The sequence below is a fragment of the Xiphophorus hellerii genome, chromosome 19 (genome assembly GCF_003331165.1).
Source record: "Xiphophorus hellerii strain 12219 chromosome 19, Xiphophorus_hellerii-4.1, whole genome shotgun sequence".
Lineage (NCBI taxonomy): Eukaryota > Metazoa > Chordata > Actinopteri > Cyprinodontiformes > Poeciliidae > Xiphophorus > Xiphophorus hellerii.
In genome coordinates, this window is record NC_045690.1 from 23,330,050 (window position 1) to 23,351,095 (window position 21,046).

Below are 21,046 nucleotides of genomic sequence, written 5' to 3' on the forward strand. Positions count from 1 at the left end.
TTGCTCACTCGGTCACTTCTTGTCAAAGTTCACATTTTGAACGTTAAAGCTGGGCTACGAAACGTTTTACTTTGTGAAAAAAAAATTCTAACTGCTCTCATTTGAACAAATCAGAAATTGCTCTCCGCCACGCTACAGCTGATTCACCACAACAGAGTCTGCCACCAGTGCCAAGGCTAGTTAGCATAGCCACCGATGACGGCGGATAAACAATTTTCCTGGAACGGTAAGTCGTTTCTACACCATTAGCACATTTAGCAACGCGTACACGAGCAGGATGGACGGCACTAAGGCCCTCCTCCCGGCTCTGATTGGTTGTTTCTGGTCCAGAGCGGAGCATTTTTTCAGACTGATGTAGCAGCACTGGGAGGAGATGGAGGAGCTCGATTTTTTTTTTTTTTTTCACAGATTGTCTGTCTCATCCTGTCACAAAATAATAATAATTATAATAATTTTAAGAAATATGTAAATATCATATTTTTCATTAAAGCTACATATTTCAGTTTTAAACGGTTAATGTGAAGTGTTCTGTGTAATAATGACACAGCACTGGGCTTGAGTGAATCTTAAAAACAGGAACTGAAGCTGCAAGTCTGAATTTATAACAGAAGCTTCTCTGCTTCACATGGTGTCAAATATATGAACCCTGTAAACCACAGATTTTAGGTCCCCACATATTTCCAATCATCACCCACCTGGCTGTTGATGTGAACTTGAAGAATTAGAAGGTAATTCTCTTTCTTTATTATTCCGCTGCATCAATGAGCCCACAGCATGACACTTCCAGCACCAGGACCGTTAGCTGGTTCTTAAGACTAAATGTCACACGGCGCTGCCACTGAGGACAAAAACTTCTCATTCTCTCTTCTGAACATGTACCGTATTTTCCGGACTATAGAGCGCACCTCACCATGAGCCACACTCACAATGTTTTTAAAAAAAAAAAAAAACTGGAAATGTACATATACAAGCTGCACCGGGCTATAAGTCGCTGATATCTCCGCCGCTCTCGGTTTTCCACAAGGACAGAGCAGAGGGCTGTTTCCTTAATAAATTAGCTGGATTTATTGGATTTATTCAGGACGCAGCCCTGCGTCTCCAACGCCGAGTCATGGAGTCATTCACGCCGAGTTTACAGCTGCTATCTACCAGATCGATAGCCTTCAACTTAAAAGCGGCATCATATGAACTTCTTCCTGTTGTTTCCATGATGAGGGGATATAAGTTTGAAAACATTTCTCTGTCGTGCCTGCTGCTAGCATGTGCTTGTTCTAAATTAAAATGAGCTCTTTCTTCTTTGATTTCCAATTTTGACTTCCAATTCACTTCCTGCTAAAGAGCCCCCCCTGGTGGTTGAAGAAAAATCCACAGAAAAGCTGCAGCGGGCTATGAGCCGCATGGTTCAAAGCGTGGGGGAAAAGTAGCGGCTTATAGTCCGAAAAATACGGTAGCTTTTCTCTAGAACAGTGGTCCCCAACCCCCGGGCCATGGACCGGTACTGGTCCGTGGACCAATTGGTACCGGGCCGCGCAAGAAATAATTAAATATTTCCATTTTATGTATTATTTGAGTCTGGAGGATCTTTTATTTTGAACATCCTTTAACCGGATTCTCTCGGTTACGTCTTGCGCGCCAACATTGAGCCCACAAGCAGCAAAATGAGTGAGAAACAGATCAGATTCTTTGGAAAGTTTCTTTGCGAGGGGAAAAGGCCCAGAGAAGAGACAGGGGAATGGATTTATCCCGGTAGGTGATTCCCACATTCAGCGGGAACACCAACATGCAGAAGCATTATCTGACGGTTCCCCTTCCTCCCCGCGGGCCGCAGCAAAATTGCCAAGTCTTGACCGGTCCGCGGTAATAAAAGGTTGGGGACCACTGCTCTAGACCATCCATGTTGACAAGATTGAAGGTGTTCTTGGATCAGAGTTTCTTCTTTCATCTTCACCCCCCAAGTCCTTTGCCGTGTGAAACTGTCCCCACTCAGGACAGACACACCAGTGGTCCAGAAGGTTCCAGTGGCTAATTCTGCTCATTCTGACCATTTTGTTTTCAACTTAGGGGATAGTTTGGGTTTGTGGTCGAACCTCAGACGCAACTAGGTGTTCCACAAGGACGGTATTCTCAGACATATTAAAACCGGTTTGAAATGGGTGAAGCAGGCCAAGTTTTAAATGGACGCCGCCATCTGAACCAAAGTCCACACAACTTCAAATCCAGCGCTAAATGCAGCCCATTTCCCTTACACCAAATATGACTGTTGGGTGTTTCGAAGAGGGTCACGAATTAAAATTAAGTCATGGCTTTAGTGGTTTGAATTAAAATTACTAATACATCAATATTACATTTTAATAAATAGTTATTTTTATCCTATGACACACACCAAGATTATTGATCGTTTGCACTTGACGTTATGCTATTGAGAGAGCAACCCACTCTGCCACGATTGACGTCATAACAACCCGTTAAACTTGTCAAAAACCAGACATTTGGTAGATTAATCACTTATATTTAGTTGGTTTCAGTGTAAAAATGGCCATAGGGTGCAAACTGAACTTGTCGTTATGTTGTATAATTCGGCGATGGACAGCAAATACTCGTAATTGAGTATACTTCATAAATAAGTAATGTCAGCAGTATTGCATTGTGTAGCAGGTATGTGTCTAATTACATTGGGTTACATAAAACAAATATTTTTTTGGAAGTTGTCTATGTTTTTTCAACTGAATTAGGACTATTTTGCACCGCTGAATCCAAAAATGACAGCCATTTTTCTCAGTTGGGTCAGGTTTTTATTCTAATTTGACTCAGAGAAATCCGACCTCCTGACTAAATCGATGACATTTTTGTGACATCATCGGTTTGTTTCCGTTACATTTTCTCATCCAAGAAAGGCTTTAAGAGAAAAAAAAGTTTTCTAAGAGGGTATTAATTAAATGTCACAAACTTGGATTTCTGTAAATTGAATAATAAACACTGATAAGGGTAAGTACATGTGAATTGAACATTACGTCTTCATCTCTCCTTCGTCTCATCGCTCATTGATCCCAGATTCTCAGGAAACCGGTCCAGATGTGAGAACAAGTCCTGCTTTTTGATGCTCATGTCGCTCCATAGTTCAGAAAGTTGACCTGATTGAGCAAAACCAATGTGATTTTTGGATTCAGCTCATCAAAATGAGCCTAAAACAGTCGAAAAACCCCAGACAAATTTTTGGCTGTTGACTAGCGTTACTAGTAACGAAGCGTACCGTGTATGGAAAAAAAAGCTTTTGAGCATCTAGACTTTTGCGTACTTTCAAGTGGTAGAAATCATTCGGTGTGAATTTTGCCTTAGTTTGTGATTTGATCAAATCAGCAGACGCGTCAGGAAGGCGTGGGTCAATTTCCAAGCTAGGCATTTCCAACTTTCAGAAATGGCACTGTCAATGAGAGAGAACTAGGTGTGCTACTAATACAAACAAATTAGCTCGACTTGAACAAGTGGAAGCCATGGCTACGTTGGCAAAAAAACAACCTGGGGAAAACAATCTCAACACTTCCAACATACTTCAAGGTAATTACAGTAGGTGACGTAGTAGTTGCTAATGTTCAATTACATGTAACGCCCCACTAAAATCTGTTGATTCACTGTCTTGTTTATTTACCACTTTTTTTTATATTTGACCTGACAAACATAAGAAACCACCAAGATCAGAGCTACACAGTGAGGCGTCATGTTTCTCATCCAGTGTGAGATGGGAGTATTTTCGACCAGTTGGTTGCTATGGGACCAAACTAAAGCTCCCATTTGGTTGCAGGAACGTTTCTTTTATGGGAATGTGTCGATAATTTCCGGAGTGAATTATGCAATGTGTAACTTTTTTTCCCTGCAGAGTTCAAGAGGAGCAGCAAAGGCAACCGAAGCAAAGCCTTATGTTATCTGGTCTGTGTTTCTGACTCAGATTCTGTCCTGCGTCACAGCCAACGACAACGGCAAGATTCAGCTGTGGAAAACAGCCTTATCACATTTCTCTCTAAACTACTGTTTTACATCATTTTCCCTTCTGGTATCAAAGAAAGCATAGTTCATATTTGAACAGTCAGAGTGAGGTTTACTGGCAACGGCTTTGGCTTCAACGTAGCTCCTGATGATATCAAGAAAATCATCTTTGACTGGCAGAAACAAGCAGAAAGGGAAGGTTTGGCTTTTTAGTCTCTATAGTTCACACAAAGATTCATATAAAAGTTTCAATATGAACTTTAAAGATTATCCGAAATTCAACTAGCATAACTAAACAATACAACCGTAGCACCTTTGAAAGATTGCAGCAAAATGGAATAAAAAATGCAATTCCTTTTGAGTAAAAACCTACGCATTTCGTGGGATTTCGTCCCACTTGAAAGAGCTAAAATTACACTAACATCCGGCGCATACGGTTGGAAGGTTGCTGAACCAAGGTGAACCACGTTGCAATATCAAAATGGTGGTCCATCGCCCTCAAAATGAGGAGTCTGGTAAGCGATTTAAATAAGTCTCAAATCAGTGGTTCCGCTTTATAGAAAATACCCTACAAGTAGAGAACATTCAAAGCGACCAGTTCAACCTGGAAGCAGACCGCAAGGTGCTAAATGAATTCTCAAGAAATGTCAATAAATGCTGGTAGGCATTTTTTGGTAGGGAAAAATGCAATCAGAAAGAGATGGGCGTACCATCATATGCTGTGGCTACAATCCTCAACACAGTCGCCCCCCAGTACCAGCCCCAGCCCATTTTCTGCTCGTTTTGCCCTTCTCTCTTTTGGCCAACTTTTGTGGCCACTAGTGCCACAAAAGCCTTTAAAAATGTGAGAGATGGTGAAGGTTTAACTGTCATGGCAGATGTACAAGGAGTAAATCTTTGCAACCTAACAAAAACATAGACAGAACAATTAAAAGTGAATATATGTAGGCCTGTCGCAATAAGCAGTTAATCAATTAATCGCCTAATAAATTAGAACAAACTCAGTTAATTTTATTTTCATGATTTATCGTTTTTCTCTTTTCTCTCTCTCTACCAAAAACTGGATGATAAAAGTCTTCAGTTTGGTGTTTTGGTATCAACTAGCCACTTTCTTTTTTTGAAGAACTTTTGTTTACAGAGACTTCATAATTCATTTTATTTGTTGTTCAATTATTTTGGGTATTTAAAATGTCTTCCAGTTCCAGAGTTAAATGTTCATTAGAATTTAAAGTTCACTGATCTTTGAGAATGTATTATTTCATTATTATGCCATTGTATTACTTGAAAATGGTCTCAAAACAACAATAGTATTGTTTATCGCGATAACCTCTGGGACAATTTATCGTCTAGCAGCGTTTGTTATCGTGACAGGGCTAACTATATGGAGTAAAAACAGTGGTATTCTGCCTGCTGAGCACAGAACTGGACGTTTCCTGATGTGGGTGGGGATCCTTTGCTGCATCAGCACCTGACCAACTCATCTTCATCGACTCCACCGTGAATTAAGTCGTGGATCAAAGAGCGGCGGGAGAAAACATGAGATCATCATCTGTAAAAGACGATCAAAGTGGAAGCAAAACGGGACCTTGCAACATGACCATGACCCCAAAACATGCCAGTAACTCCAAGGACTGGCTTAAGGAATGCATTAGCCGAGTAACGGAAAGTCAATGCCAAAGTCAAAGATCAGATCTGATTCTCATTAAGATACTGCAGGATGACTTGAAACGGGACGTACACACACAAAAATCTGTAAAACATCTCAAGCCAAGAGAGAGGAGTAAGGCAAACCTTCCTCACACCGATTATCCGAGACTGGAACCCGCTGAACTGAGGAGGCAAGACTGGCTATCAAAGGGCAGCATTTGTAAGTAAGGGTATTTACATGTAGCTAAAACACTTTGTTTTCCAAAGGTAAATTTAAAAAAAAAAAAAAATTAAGACATTAAAGTGTGAACATTTCTTCTTTCCCGTTGTTACTCAGTTCGCTCTTTCCTCCTGGATCACCAAATACTCTCCAGAAGGTCCTGATGTGGTAAAACTCCACCTGTCTAGCAAATTAGGGAGCTTAAAAGTTGTTATTTTCAGCTAAATTCTTGGCCTTTTTCTGTTTGGCAACAACCGCCCGCTGTAGCATAGGTGACATAACGTGTTATTATCTACGGAGAGAAAACAGCCCCTCCCCGGTTCTGCCAACAATAGCTGTGGTTCAGACCCACCCGGCATCTCATAATCAAAACCAAACATATTCGGATTGAACACGGCGAAATGCAAACGGGGGCAATTATCGGAAAACGCCAGGAAAACACCAGATACCCGAACTTGTTCAACTCTCCGAGTTATAATTAGGCCGAGTTTGACGTGACGGCGAGCCAAACAGGAGATTGAAGATAAATAAGAGTATTAAATACATCCTTCTCAGTACCTTTTAACGACAAACAACGAGGAGAAAGTATTATTGAAGACAGAGCGTTGCATTTTCCGACACTGTCACCTTTTCCTGACGTCAAATCAAGACGGTGTGTTTCGGTTTGTTTCGGCCGGGAAACAATGAGCAATGAGATTCTCACATTTAACAAGCCAAATTCCTCCAGCGCGCACAGTATCCCACACGTTTGAGCCAGAAAAACACGAACCCCTGAGTTCTCTCTGCAACACTCATAAAATAAGTGAAACGTTACCCCTGTTGTGCAACCATTACAGCTTCACAAAAAAGAAAAAGAAAAAAAAAAAAAAAAGGACTTTGCCATCACTGGCAGGGAGTTTGTTCCAGCCTGGGGTTTGGCACTCAAACAAGATAAGCAAATATCATTAAAAAAATAATAATTTTTATACGCCTCCGTAAAGGTCTAAGGGTAAGAAAAACGAGCTATTTTAGCCCGGCAGTAAGCAAATCTGCAAATTTCGCCTTCAACAGTGGAGCTAAATCTCACACCTTCCAACTTTCTTTATTAGTTTGGAGTATATTCCACCTCTGGACGGAGTTTGAGTAATAAAACAATCATATAAACACATAATAAACCACTGATCCCAATTTTAGATTTATCACACCTATCAGATGGTGCCTAAATAAAAGGCTGTTATTTAGCATGTGTGCTGATGTACGTCCCAGAAACACTGGACAGTACTGACGAACACTAGGCCACATGGTTATGATTCGGTAAGAAAAATATTAGTACGTCTTGCTCTTTTTCACACTTTCAGATTCTTTCTACAACCACCTTCCAGAGCATTTTCAGCTGTAAGATCTTTGGACTGCGTCCTGAGCATGTATGGACACAGATTCTCAACTGGATTTATGTCTGGACTTTGACTAGGCCAGTCTAACACATGGATAGCGTTGTTTCCGCGAGTGCATTATAAGCCTGGCGGGCCACCAGGCTTTACTTGCTGCCCCACCAGGCTAAGCATTCTTTGTTTATATGTTATAGGTTCTTTTTATACACCAGTAACAGTGATAACGAAGGTGTGTTAAAGAGTCTCTTTGGTGAAACTGCTGGAAGTACAATGACACCAGTATGGTCAGTATGTGAACACACAGGAAGTCTGAGGTCAGGGGTCATTTTTTATTCACTGGAACTCCGTAACCACTTCCTGTCGACACGCCAGCAATGTCGGCGAATAAAGTGAAAAGTCACGGGTAAAAAAATCAAAAAGAACTCTTTAAATAGGATGAAGCAACTGGAGTGTAAAAATATATGTGTATTTTAATTGTACTTTTTTTATATTTGCCTTTTTTAAGACTTTATAGGTGGTGTTTAGGTATTGTTAATAGCGTCATCCAATAATACGTAATCACTTAGTCTTACTTTCAAATTTACTGTCAACTTTAAAGGTTTTTTTAACTCAAAAACACAGCAGGCTGCTGGTTGCCTGCCCTCGCTCTTGGTTGCTTTTAAAGATACAGACGTTGTCAATCTTTGTACCAGATGAGTAAGAAATTCCTTCATCAGCCACTTCATCTGGACGGCACTAAATTTACCCGCAGCAATAAAGCAAAGAACCTTGGACCTGGTCCTGGACTTAAATATAAGTGAAAATCTCTGGAATCATAAAACAATGGCTGCCTAGGGGGCGCTGTAGATCCAGATCAGACCTGAGTCTGAAACGATCAGCAGAGAAAATAACGTGTTGAGCTAGTAGGGATATAAGACCAGAGTCTGTGATTGCAGCCAGATTGCCCCAAAAAGTTGTTAGTTAGAGACATTGAATTTTATTTTTGTTTATTTGGGGATTTTTTTCTTTATTTTATTAAGTATTCAAATAGGCCTGTCACAATAAACAATAAATCAATTAATCACATGATAAATTAAATTGAGCTCAATAACTTCTATTTGCACGATTTATCATATTTCTCTCTCTACCAAAAACTGGATGATAAAAGTCTTCAGTCTGGCGCTTTGGTCTCAACTAGAACTTTTTGTAAGGACTATTTTGTTTACAGAGACTTTAACATTTATTTTGTTATTTCTGTTGTTCATTTTGTGTATTTAAGATGTCTTCCAGATCCAGCATTAAATGTTTGCTAGAATTTAAAGATTTTTGGTATTTAAGAGTGCGTCCTTGCATTATTACCATTTGTATCACTTGTTATCTCAAGATAACAATATTATCGTTTATCGCAATAACTTCTGGGGCAATTTATTGTCCAGCAAAATCTGTCATCCTGACAGGCCTCTGTCTACAAAAGATTTCCCACAAATTCTTTCCACAAACTGTGAGGGGAAAATGATTGTAATCAACTTTCTAACAACAACAACAAGCGTCCACAATAATAAAATGTGGAAAAAGTGAATCCAGTACACGTGGGCTACGGCAATCCTGAACCCGGCAAAAGCCATGATGCATCACCGCGGTCTCTTTTCACCCCGAAGGATCTACATTTTCCAACATAAAGTACCAAATTTACATCTTCTATATGAATGGCCATGCAGTACGGAGAAAAACATGATTTAATTAGCCCCCTTTCTGCGCTGCGTGACTCTGAAGCAGAACAAAACAGGCTGTCATCATTATGCTAAAAAAAAAAAAAAAAAAAAAGAAAATTGCTGGTCTCTCCCTGACTTGACTATTGCTGGGAAGAAGAGTTTCTATTCTCAGGCAGGTTACGGACCGCTCGAGTTCAGTAACTGTGCATCTGTTTGCAGAAAGTCGGAACCAAGATCTCCGCTGTTGTGCGACAGGCTTATTATCGTCGAGAGACGGCAGCAACAAGCGGTGCAACAACAACACACATTCTTCTACATGTCCATTAAATGCTTCCTTTTGTCAATAATCTCCAACTGTTTATAGGACTCTTTAAATTACAAGCCCACCACTGAGGAACAACAAACCCATGAAAGCTTGTCCTCCGCAGTCTGGGCTGACGTTTTCCTTCGTATCCATTAATTAGTGGAGTTGTCAGGAACTCTGTAACGTGAATACCTAGACACTTGCTGCTTTAATGTTGCACGTAAAGTGTAAACACCTGCAGGTTTCTGGCGCTCGGTCTTTAAGGTCACAAGTTACCGAAAATGCTATAGAACAGAATGTACAGAAGACACGGAAAAGACGAGCTACAAGTCCAATAATCAGACTTGTAGTATATTATATTTTTTTTATAATATACTAATGAAAAAAAAAAACCCTGCCAAATAAGATATTCAAACATCTAAGTATTTTTTTCAGACGAGAGAATAGCAGAAACTGAAGTAGTAGGACAAGCTCAGAAAGTCAGAGCAATACAAAAAAACTAATATTCATCGTGGCATATCTGACTATCAATATTTTAAATATGTATTTTGAATAGATCTGATAAAGCTGTGGGTTCTATTTAATGCTAAACAGTAGCTGATTTGTGACATGACCATAGCATTTTATATATATTTCACTGGCCTGTATTTACATATAAGTGCGACCTCATGAAAGTAAATTTGAAATGTTGAATTTGACTCAAACGGCTCCTTTTCATCCGGGATTTAAAAGTTAATTTAGAATCTATCAGAGGTATTTTTACTCTGTTACAGCTTGTATTCTTTCTCTTGCTCCAGGAACTTTAGGTTCCACACCGGACCCGTTTGATCCAGAGCCAAACGCAGCAACTACTTTGGCTACATTGAGGTTTCAGCAGCATTCGTTCAACATTCGTTGAATGTTAATTAAATGTTAATTAATGTTAATTAAATATAGTTTAATTAACATTAATTAAACTATATTAATGTTTAATTAATATAGTTTAATTAATGTTAAACTGTCCTGTTGGACAGTTTAACATTAATTAACGTTAATGTTAATTAATTAGCATTAATTAATGCAGCTGAGTTAACGTTTGTATCGTACATGTATATTAGTGAGTCGTCTGCATACATTTGAATGTTGGATGTTTGACATTCTGATGGAAGATCATTTATGTAAAGAGAAAAACAGTAATGGCCCAAGAGTAGATCCCTGCGGGACACCTCCGGACAAATTGATTCTGACTGTCTCATATCGATTACATGAATACAAGTCAATGAATTTTAAGGTGAAAAATTAAATCCACTTAGCTTGGTCAATAATATTTTATGGTTAATGGCTTCATATTCCTTCTTGAGATCAAGAAACAAAGCACCAACCACAACACCTCTGTCCAGGAGATATTTTAACATTTTCTGTGAGGGAGCATTTGCAATTTTCTATAGGACTTTGAAACCAGATTGGGTGACAAGAAGCTGAGTACGTGTTCAGATAGACGATTATTTGTTGAGTTATGACTTTCTCCGCATATTTAGATTTCTGGTAGCATATTGACAGGCCTGTCATTTCAAACGAATAAAGGTTCTCTACTTTTACAGCGTTCCCCAAGCAGCGAAAGTCCGCTTAGGGAATCTATCATTTATAATTTTAATTATGGAGGATTTTTTGTTACTGGAAACCAAATACTTCATTTGTTGTGAATGAGTTCAGTGATCTTATGTTTTGTTTTTTTAAGTTTTAAAAGTTCATGTTCTGTGACCCGAGCTAAAAGCTGGTCTTGTTGTATTTGTTTGGAACAATATTTTGGTTTGTTGTTGGCTGGAAAACCATAGGCGATGATTTACACAGTCGATAAAAAAAATATTAAAAGTTATCTGTTACTTTCTTAGAAACTGTCCATTTATCCTACCATCTGTGGAGTTTTTTCTTTATTTTTAATTTACCCTGTCAATTTTCTTAGTTGGTTCCAAATTACTTTAGAAATGTCCCTTTGCTTCCTCTAGTATGACCAAGAAAAAACTCTATTTTGACCACATTTACAATCACTTTAGTCTATTGTTGTAAACAATTTCCTAGCCAATTTCATTTTGATCCGATGTAAGGCGAAGAATCCCGACTTGCGTCGCCGCGCTGCTAGGCCACGCTGAAAACAGATCAGTGCTCGAGACCGAAGACAGGATTAATGATCTGGATAACGTCCTTGGTCTTTTGAAGTGGTGAGAAGAAATATAAATCCAAAGCTGATGCCGGGATAAGGATACATGTCCTTCCTCTTCGGATATGACTCTAAATCTGATTAACAGTGTTCTCTGTCACTAATGCTCCGTCCTGGCTGCAGAACAGTCGGCCTGCGTCCGCTGGCCTGGGAAGAAACGCCCAGGGCGGAAGTGTGTGCGTCCATCACGTACTACAGCAGGATTAGAAGTCCCTGTTGCTCGCTCCGGACCACACACTTGCTCGAATCAAAGCGGACCAAAAAATATGAGCCAGAAGCAGAGGCTAAATCTGCAGGGGGAGCCCGATAAGGAGGCGGAAACGTTGCAGCCGTTTTGAGGATTAAAGAGAGCCGTAACTCATTCGGCATGTGTCACGTGCGTTTCCTTGATTTCAAATTCACATTGGGGGAGAGGGTGAATAAAAATAAAAATGTAAATACAGGCAAAACCCCCCAACCTGCCAGCAGGATCTACAGAGAGAAGAAAAGGTTGAGTGAAGTCGTGATGATTCCTGACGGGAACTCCAAGCCTGACTCATGTAGGATGGCTGCTTTCCATTAACCTGATTACAAAGTCCTGAAATTGAGCATGAAATGAATTTTCCTAATCATGCACTTGTCTGAGGGAAACAACATATGCAAGCAATATGACTGTTCAGTGGTGGAGCATTTGTTAGAGTCCAATAAAACAAAAGTGGAGCCCTGGTGTCTGGAACGATTTCTACGTTAGTTTTTGTTTGTTTTATTAAAGACATAATGTTTATACATTTTTTTTTAAATAAGAAACTGTGCAATCATCCTAAGCATTTATTTCTGTGTTTTGCGTTTCCTCTTTCTGTTGGTTTGCGATGATTCTTAAGTGTGTTTTGGTTCAATCATAATCCACTTAAATTTGTCCAAAATCTTTGCTGTTTTTTTCCCCCCATCTGGCAGATTTAGATCTAAAAGGATTTCCATCTCATCGATAATTTTATTTTCTGATTGGATAATAATAAATTGTCTTTTGAGAGAAGAGACAAACATCTCTCAAAAGATGATATGTCAAAGAGAACTGGCATGTATTAAATTCTTTTTAAAAGGTTGTTTTTTTTTTACATTTTAATGAAAAATGCTTTATACCCTTCACAATAACTATTGTAAGCAATCAAAGTAGAAAAGAATCTGTATTTTCCACAGAGGTACATCAGGTGTTCATTTACATTTACAAATGAACCGCCTGCCACAGAGAACTAAATCTGAATCTGTCTGTTGTTGGGGAAATTGACCCGGAGTTGATTTCAGTAGAAACCAGGAATGCTAAATGTGGACAGCAAAGTTCCTCTGTTTACTTTTTATTTCCATCTTGAAACATGTTAGAAATGTTGGCAGCTTTTTGGGAGACTCGGTGTTGATGTGAACGTCTGCATTCTCTGGTCGACACACACACACACACACACACACACACACACAGAGAGACTGATGTTTACAGTTAGCCGTGTTAGCTACGCTAATGTGGCTAATTTCGAATATGAAAAGCTAAAGACAGAAACTGAAATGACTTTGTCGTGGTTTTCACTCCTGATAGCCTTATTTCAGAGCCAATGCTCTCTTATGCACACTGCTGGACTTTGATATAAATAATCGATAAACAGACTTTTCACAAAACCAAACTGAAATCTACTAAAACCGGTGTCAGCAAGACCGCAGGTTTAAATAAACCAGAGATCAGAAATGTGCCACAACTCTGCAATTGTTGATTTTTGTTTTGAGGAATATGACTTCTTTAAGCTGTCATTCCTTAAAACCTTGACTTTGCCTGCTTTTTCTTTTTCTAAATCGTCAAAGTGCGGCTAACACAAACCCACAAAATTCCCACAAACTCCCCTGCATTTGTTTGGCTGTTCTCACTGCTGTTTGTTATCGTTGGACGACCGCACTGCTCACTTCAGAGGGTCTAAACATCTCAGCCGGAGACCTCGACCTTCTAGATTTGGGTCTAAGTGACCAAATATGCAGCATGATAGAGCAATAAAACAAAGTTTACTTCTCTGGGCTACCCGGCTTGTTGAGCATGTTTAGAGTGTCTGATGACACAAAACTGACAAACTTGAGTAAGACCAGGATTGCTCTACCTGAAATGAAGGCCGTAGTGTCAGCTTATATTTTCAATACTTTCTATTTTTAATGCATCAAGTGTTCTTTTACTATTATTATTACTTTATGAATACAATTGTCTAACATTCTGAAATGAAATCTAACCTGAGCTGATTTTGAGACCAAAATAAGACCAGCTCAAGCCTCATGTAACCAAATATTGCAAGGAAAAGATATTCAGTTTCTGACATGTGACGAATCTTTGACATTTACAAGAGCAGGGTGGTTTTTGCCATGCAACACCGGACCAACTCTACACCCACAGCAAGGCTCTGGAGGGTGCATGAGCGTTAGCCTAAACATGCTAACATGTGTTTTTTTTTTAGACTTGTAGAAAGAGTTGGACTGTGTGGAGTACTTTGGGAACATGGGGTACCAGGCCCCCTTGACACGGACTGTCGTTACATGACCAGAGCTTGGGCTGTCTTGCCGTCAGCAAGTCGGACTCATTTCCAGAGAGAGTTGAACTCCGCCAAGGTTGCCATTGTAACAGATTCTGTTCATACCTTTTGCAAACAGAATGTGTCGGCGCAGTCGAGGCGTTCCGTCTAGGTGGCCTCAGTATTGTATCTCTGCTTTATGGCGGCAATGCCGTCCTATTGGCTTCCTCAGATCATGATCTGAAGCTTCCACTGGAACGGTTTGCAGTCACATGTGAAGCAGTCGAAATTAAAATACCTGTACAGTACAGACCAAAAGTTTGGACACACCTTCTAATTCAATGGGTTTTCTTTATTTTCATGACTATTTATAAGGCAAGAAATCCCACTTATTAACCTGACAGGGCAGGTTGACCTATGAAGTGAAAACCATTTCAGGTGACTACCTCTTGAAGCTCATCAAGAAAATGCAGAGTGTGTGCAAAGCAGTAATCACAGCAAAAGGTTTCTACTTTGAAGAAACTAGAATATAAGGGATATTTTCTGTTGTTTTACACTTTTTTGTTTAGTGCATATTTCCACATGTGTTATTCATAGTTTTGATGCTTTCAGTGTGAATCTACAATGTCAATAGTCATGAAAATAAAGGAAACTCATTGAATTAAAAGGTGTGTCCAAACTTTTGGTCTGTACTGTACATATATCAGCACCTCTAAATCCAGAAACTTGGTCTTGAGACAGAAAATGGTAGAGTGCCTTCCAGGTCCTGCCTCAAATGGAGGAGTTCATATATCTATGGCTCTTGTTCATGATTGAAGGGAAAATGGAGTGGGACATCAATAACGGTAGTGGTGTGGCAACTAAGTGATGTGGGTTTGTCACTGTGATGAGAGAGCTAAACCGAAAGGGGAAGCTCTCGATTTACCAGTTTGTCTCTATTCCTTTGCTTTCTTTTGGTCACAAACCAAAAAGAACAAGATTGCAGATACAAAAGCCTGAAACGAGTTTCTTACAAAGGGTTTCTTGTGGAGATGGGGTGAGAAGTGCAGTCATCCGTTGGGTCTCATCATTGAATCTACATCAAGAGAACCCAGGCATGTTTCAAACTTGAGGAGACCCAGAGGAGGGACTATGCTTCTCAGCTAATCTGGGAACGCCTTGGGGATTCCTCTAAAGGAACTGAAACAAGTGGCTAAAGAGAGGAAGGTCTGGATCTTTCCCCCGGATTAAGCAGAACATAATGGTAGGATGGTGGAATATATTCAAAATCAAGAAATGCAAAGGGACATCTGCAGCCAAATTGAGTAAAAAAGGTGCTTCTCAGAAGATGACGGCTGTCTAGTAGCGTTAACACCTGTCTTTACTTTCACATCGACTTCAGCTTTCACACATCTTTTCTTGACTTTCAATAAAACCGAGACCTGCCTGCTGCGAGCTTAATTAGAGTCACCGGCCGACCGTGCACATGCACGTTGCATCCATCGGCGCACAGATGCAGGCCACTCACACCTGCAGCAAAGGCTGTGATCTACATCACAGCAATAAAAATTAAAAGAAACCTGCTTTCCTGCTGAACGGTGTGGCTTTTTCTCTCCCAACATGAAGGCATGCATTCCCGGCCGCCCCGCCACCCAGGCCTGGCTCTTCATCTGTGCTGCTCGGTGAGTTTACGAGTTCTCGCTGACGCCGTCAGCAAAGTATGCACGCCGACTGTTTGTTGCATCCCTTAACGAGTACTGCCAGCTTGATTTGACCTGCCAGGTTGATTTGACCTGGCAGGTCAAATCAATGAGGAGGATTAAGGATGCTTGGACATCCTCACCAAGCTGAATTCACGACAAAGACATTTGCGGACGCGGCGCCTGTCCGCCATCTGTCTCATTAGTGTGCAAGCCCCCCTCCCACACCGTTAGTAAGGCTTAAAAAATGTGCTTAAAAACTGACTCGTAGGACACGGTAAGTTTAACTTCTAAATTTATTGTCGACCCTACCACGCCCTCATTCCCCCCACCTCCCCCCTCGCCTCCATGTTTATGAACACGGGGCAAAAACAATTACAGAACCCCTTGGAGTGACCGCAGGTACAACTAGGGTCAGTTCCACCTCCTTCCTCTGCCTTCAACATCAGAGTTTTTTAATTCTCTTTCATTGTAATAAAATTTTAATAAAATTAAAGAGAATTGTGGGGAAAAAAACAATGCATGTTGGAAAAAGTTGATTTCTTAATCAAATTTACATACATATCAAATTTTGCTAATTTGGCTGTTTATGTTCTATTCTCAGGTTTCAGTATCATGCTCTGATTGGTTGGTTTCTTTTGCCAAACATGAACATAAATGTCTTACTTTTGGAATAAATGAGTTATTATTGACTTTATAGGTAAACATAAACCTACTGCATACTATCTTATATACCAGACTGTAAATAGAAACCCAAAGTATTTTGCGTCACACTATTTAAAGTCCTTTAGCATATGCTAAAAAACTGACTGCATATAATACAATACAAAGCCCTTAAATTCTATCCACTGCTGGTCAGCTGACTGAAAGACGACTACTACACCTATATACTTTATAAATGTAGTGTATATGTGTTAGCACATATGATATACAAGAAAGATCAATATATGTATACAGTTTTAATATAACAATATAAAGATTGTCAAACAATGACCATTTTTAATCAGGACTGCTGAGATAATTGTTAAAAAATGAATTGAGTTAATGATTTCCAAAACCAAGTAGAACTGTCAATTAAAGCAGGACGCAACAGGTGGAATATGTTACAATTGCTCACATCTTTGTACTTATTGCTCATGTCTTGTTTTTATCTTTCATAGCAGTTTAGTGTGGCTTCAATTGTGACTAAGCTGCATGTAGAGCGAGGCTTCGCTGCGTTGTTTTGTCTACAACAGTAAAATAATTTAGCCGTTCTTCCTGAGTGGCTCTGTTTTCAGAGACGACTTTTTTTTAAGAAGCGGGGGGAGAAGGGGGGAGGGAGGGGGATCGGCCTAGTAGAGAAACGGCTGAAAGGAAGGAAGAAATCACGTTCAAACCGATTTGAATATGAATTCAAATCGGTTTGAAATCATGTTCAAATCGGTTCCCAACCGCTGTCCCCTGACCCGCAGTTGGGTACCACTGTCCCAACTGTGGGTCAGCGGTTCAGTATGGAGTCACCAGTACATTTTGGACTGGTGACGTCCAACAAGTACAGGAGCTTCTGCTGTGAATCACAGAAAGAAAAGAAATGAACACCGTTAAAAGGAAGTGAATTAATGCAGGATTGTGTTAATTTACTTATATATACAGTATATATGTGTGTTTGTACCTTAGACCAAGTAGTAAGTACCACTACTAGCTGCTGAAGTATTACAGACTCCCAAATCATTGTTGATCTTATATAGTTTTTGTTGCCTTTTCATGTTTTTGAACCTCCATGTCAACGAGAAGGAACGGGTTCTAAGCTCAGGTGAAAACAAGTAACGGTGGAAGTCTCCACTTTGTGGATGCTGGTGGTCAGTGAAATGCAAGAGGACGAAATGGATGCAGAGTTCATGTGTTGGAAGGTGATTCCTACCATTCCTGGCTGGAGTTTGTACCTAGTGACACCAAACAAACGTACAGCCACTCGCTTTTTACTGCGTTCCTCTTTGTTGTGGTTTGGAGAAGTTTGCCTAAAACCGGGCACAAAAGAATCTCTCCTCCTGAAGTGGACGACTGCGTTAAATCGCAACGCGACAGTCCAGCTCATCAGAAGAAGAGCTGGTCAGGTTGTCAGTCGCGTGAGATTTGGGGAAACCTTCCAAGTGAATTCCAAAACGGGAGACGCCGACGGCAACCAAAGCTTTTGTGGACACGGCACAAAATCCGCTGCGCCTTCGTCCCCACAGACCTCACCATGTTTTGTATTCGAGAGGGTTTCAAAGACATTGTGAAACGGTTCCAGTATGTGAGAGGGCATTACATATTCACCCCCAACCCCCACCCCCCAGCCGTGAGTCATCTTCTCCCCACACACATCCGCAAATATCACGGCGCATCAGCAAACTGAAACAATACCGATCCTCTCCGGTTCGCATCGCTCATTTCCCCTCTTCGCCTGCAGCGGTGCCACGGGTATTTGGAAAGGAACTAAAGAACACAAGAGGTGGTGGTGGTGGTGGTGGTGGTGGGGGGAACAAGCAGAGCAGTGTGTGGGAGGAGAAGGGAGAGAGGAGGGGGGCAGGGGGGAATAAACGGGACCAGGAGACACAACAGTGACAAAGATCTGTCTGAGAACAGGAGGAGGGATGCTGTGGGAAGTAAGGAAATATCTGGACAAACTACGCTTTGGTTTTCCCTGACTGCACTGACATGTAGGCTTTAAAACCACGCATATAAAACACAGAAAAGAGAACTCCTTCCCGGGCTTGAGCTGCTCATAATCCACCTGGTTGGAGACGGATCGGGCCTGGAGTTGCTGTTTCTCATTACTCACTTAGATGGATTACACCACTTTTGGAGCAAGCCTCACGATTAAAGCCAACTGCGGGACAGCGGTTCAGTATGGAGTCCTGCTCTCTTCCAAAATAACGTTTAAGAAACACACACACACACACACACAAAAAGTCGAGTTGTGAGTCGAACAGGTTCAGAACAACTGAAGCAAAAAAGAGAAAAAGAAAATCTAATCCTCTAAAGCTCATCTGGGTCCTGGAGTGTGTTTTGTTTGGGGTTTTTTTGTACCTGACAAGGCCATCAGCGTTTGTCTGAACCTCACAAAAATGTTACGACTGAAGTTGGACAGACCTTGGATTTATTGCCAGGTGACGGTCGCAAAAATCTCCAGAATACAAAAGTACACAAAATATAAAACACTCCTGGCTCCAAATGGATAATGCAATCATCTATCCAAAAAAATATAAATAAAATAAATTACAGTAAAATAAAAACATTTATTGATAGTAGACCTAGTAAGAGTCTTAAAATAAAGTTGTTTAATGTAGAAACTATGTAGACGAAACTCATTTTGCACATCATATGCAAACCCAGCATCACAAACGTAAACATGTTGATTCGTCTGCTTTCGCCCAGGTGACACTGAGGTCAATCGCCTCGGCAACTGGCACCCCATCGACTAGAAACGGGGGATGAATCTGTGATGCTGTGGGCTCCTTTCTAATTCAGTCTGGTTGCTACAAAGTTTTATAACTCGATGCAATAAACCGTCTAAATGTTTGACCAGGCGATGGCAACTTGATGCCTGGATGAATCATTTTATAAACTGAATTAAATTTGCTTCATTCCCTGGATTGAGCTGGAACAAAGCAGTCAGTCGCAGTCGGCTTTTGGTCCTCCAGGGTTTTAACCTCCAACATCCGGAGCTGCTGCTGCATGTCTTCCATTTCCTGCCTGATTCCTCTGAATAAATGCCACTAGAGCCAGAAACTCTTTGAAAATAAAAACAAACAATAATCAGATTCTACCTGCTTCTGCCATAAAGTGCAGCGGGGCGACATTTATTGTAAATTGGCACTGTGAAAATCAATTGAAATGAAGGGAATTTAGAGGGTTTGGGAAAATTGTTAGAGTGGACGTCTCTCTGTTACAATCAAAAGAGTTTATATATATATATATATATATATATATATATATATATATATATATATATATAGAAATCAGGCGAATGCTATCTGTAATGAGTCTTTCTACTCTGCTAAATCAGCAGGAAGATGATTAATCAGACACAAAATTGACAAATAATAATTGGGGGAAAAAATGAGCAGAAGTGCTTGGAGAGATCCATCTCTTTAATGAAGCTTGTGAAATGTCTTGTGTTAACAGAGATTTGATTGAAAACTATTACTGGTTTGTTTGTTTTGAATGAATATAAAGTGAAGAAAATGGGGGATTTTCACTCGTTTTTGCCAAAAACCACAATAAAGGTTTTATTTACTGTAAAGCGTTTTTTTTTTACACATGATTAACAAGGGAACCAATAAATGTTCTCAACATTATTTATCTCCTTTGTATGTTTCAAATTATATTTTCTGAGTAAGAAAAAAAAATTGTGTTCTCAATTAACCCGCAAGTAAATAAAAAAATAAAAATAAAAAAGCACATGACCATTGGATGCTAGATTCAATTAACTATAGATCGGTGTTTTACGCGCGGGCGGCTGTGTGTGTGTGTGTGTGTGAACTTTTATCTGAAAGAGTGCAGAGTGTGCGCCGGGCAGACACGCGTGGGTCCACTCACCCGCGATCCGGGCTTCTGTGCTGAGACTTGAGGCAGGTAGCAGAGGAGCAACGGGGCCAAAAAGCAAGAAAAAGTGAAGACAGCAGCGCTTGGCAATAGCATGACTGAGAGCCGGTGACGCACCGAGAAGCGCGCAGTATCTCCAATCCGGGAAGAAGAAGAAGGAAAAAAAAAAACCAACACAAATCTAAGACGTTATTATTAATTTAAGATCCCAAAACAACATATGTATGTGCATATATCTTCACTCTTTTCTTCTTGTTATAACTTCCTTTCTTTGTTTGTCCAACAGCTGTTCACATAGTGCCGTGCGCAGGAGCGGACATCGTGACCGGCAGGAGACCGCGGCGGGAGGCTTCATCCACTGCGGGAGGATCAGCTGTTCATCGCGGTTTCCACAGGTTCGGTCTCGCTGCACTTTCATTTAAAAGCCAGGCTGAAGGCTGCGTCGCTGACTGACGCTCTGCGGGAGCCAATGGCGGCGCCGCCTGGTGGCGAAGCCGCGCCCACATTGAGAATAGAAAAAAAGAAGAAGAAGACGAAGAAGAAGAAGCTGCGCAGGATCTGGTTGAGTCAAGAGAAGCTGGCAGCTGCAGAGACCCCTCGGTGTATTATCATCCGTCTTTGAGCGCAGAGACAATGGCCGAGCCACTGTGAGGTTAAACTTTGGGCTCTCATCCCCTTTCAGGGACGTATAATGCTCTATAATAGGCCAGTATCCTGCTGCTGTGACATTTAGCCTCTGTACTTGGGTTACAATGGGAAATATCTATTGAATAAACTCAATAGCTGTCACACACACCACGGGGGGTCAGCCTGTGTTTGAAGATCTGCTGCTGCTGCTGCCGACTGGTCAGAAATGTGCTTTTTAATTCATGATTTAG

The 21,046-nt window shown here is 40.6% G+C and overlaps 1 protein-coding gene across 14 annotated transcripts in view; it reads right to left on the bottom strand.

Moving 5' to 3' along the window:
- The window catches only part of smoc1 (SPARC related modular calcium binding 1), a 62,608-nt gene extending 42,022 nt beyond the window's left edge, over positions 1-20,586 (bottom strand). For 3 of the 14 annotated variants that reach the window (XM_032546300.1, XM_032546301.1, XM_032546295.1), the window contains exon 1: positions 20,163-20,585. In XM_032546300.1, the coding sequence (XP_032402191.1) occupies positions 20,163-20,264 (102 nt within the window). In that variant the 5' untranslated portion in view covers positions 20,265-20,585. Of the gene's footprint in view, positions 1-20,162 lie in introns of all 14 variants that reach the window. The other 11 variants (XM_032546309.1, XM_032546308.1, XM_032546306.1 and 8 more) reach the window with 6 other exon arrangements.
- Between the last annotated feature and the right edge of the window lie 460 nt (positions 20,587-21,046).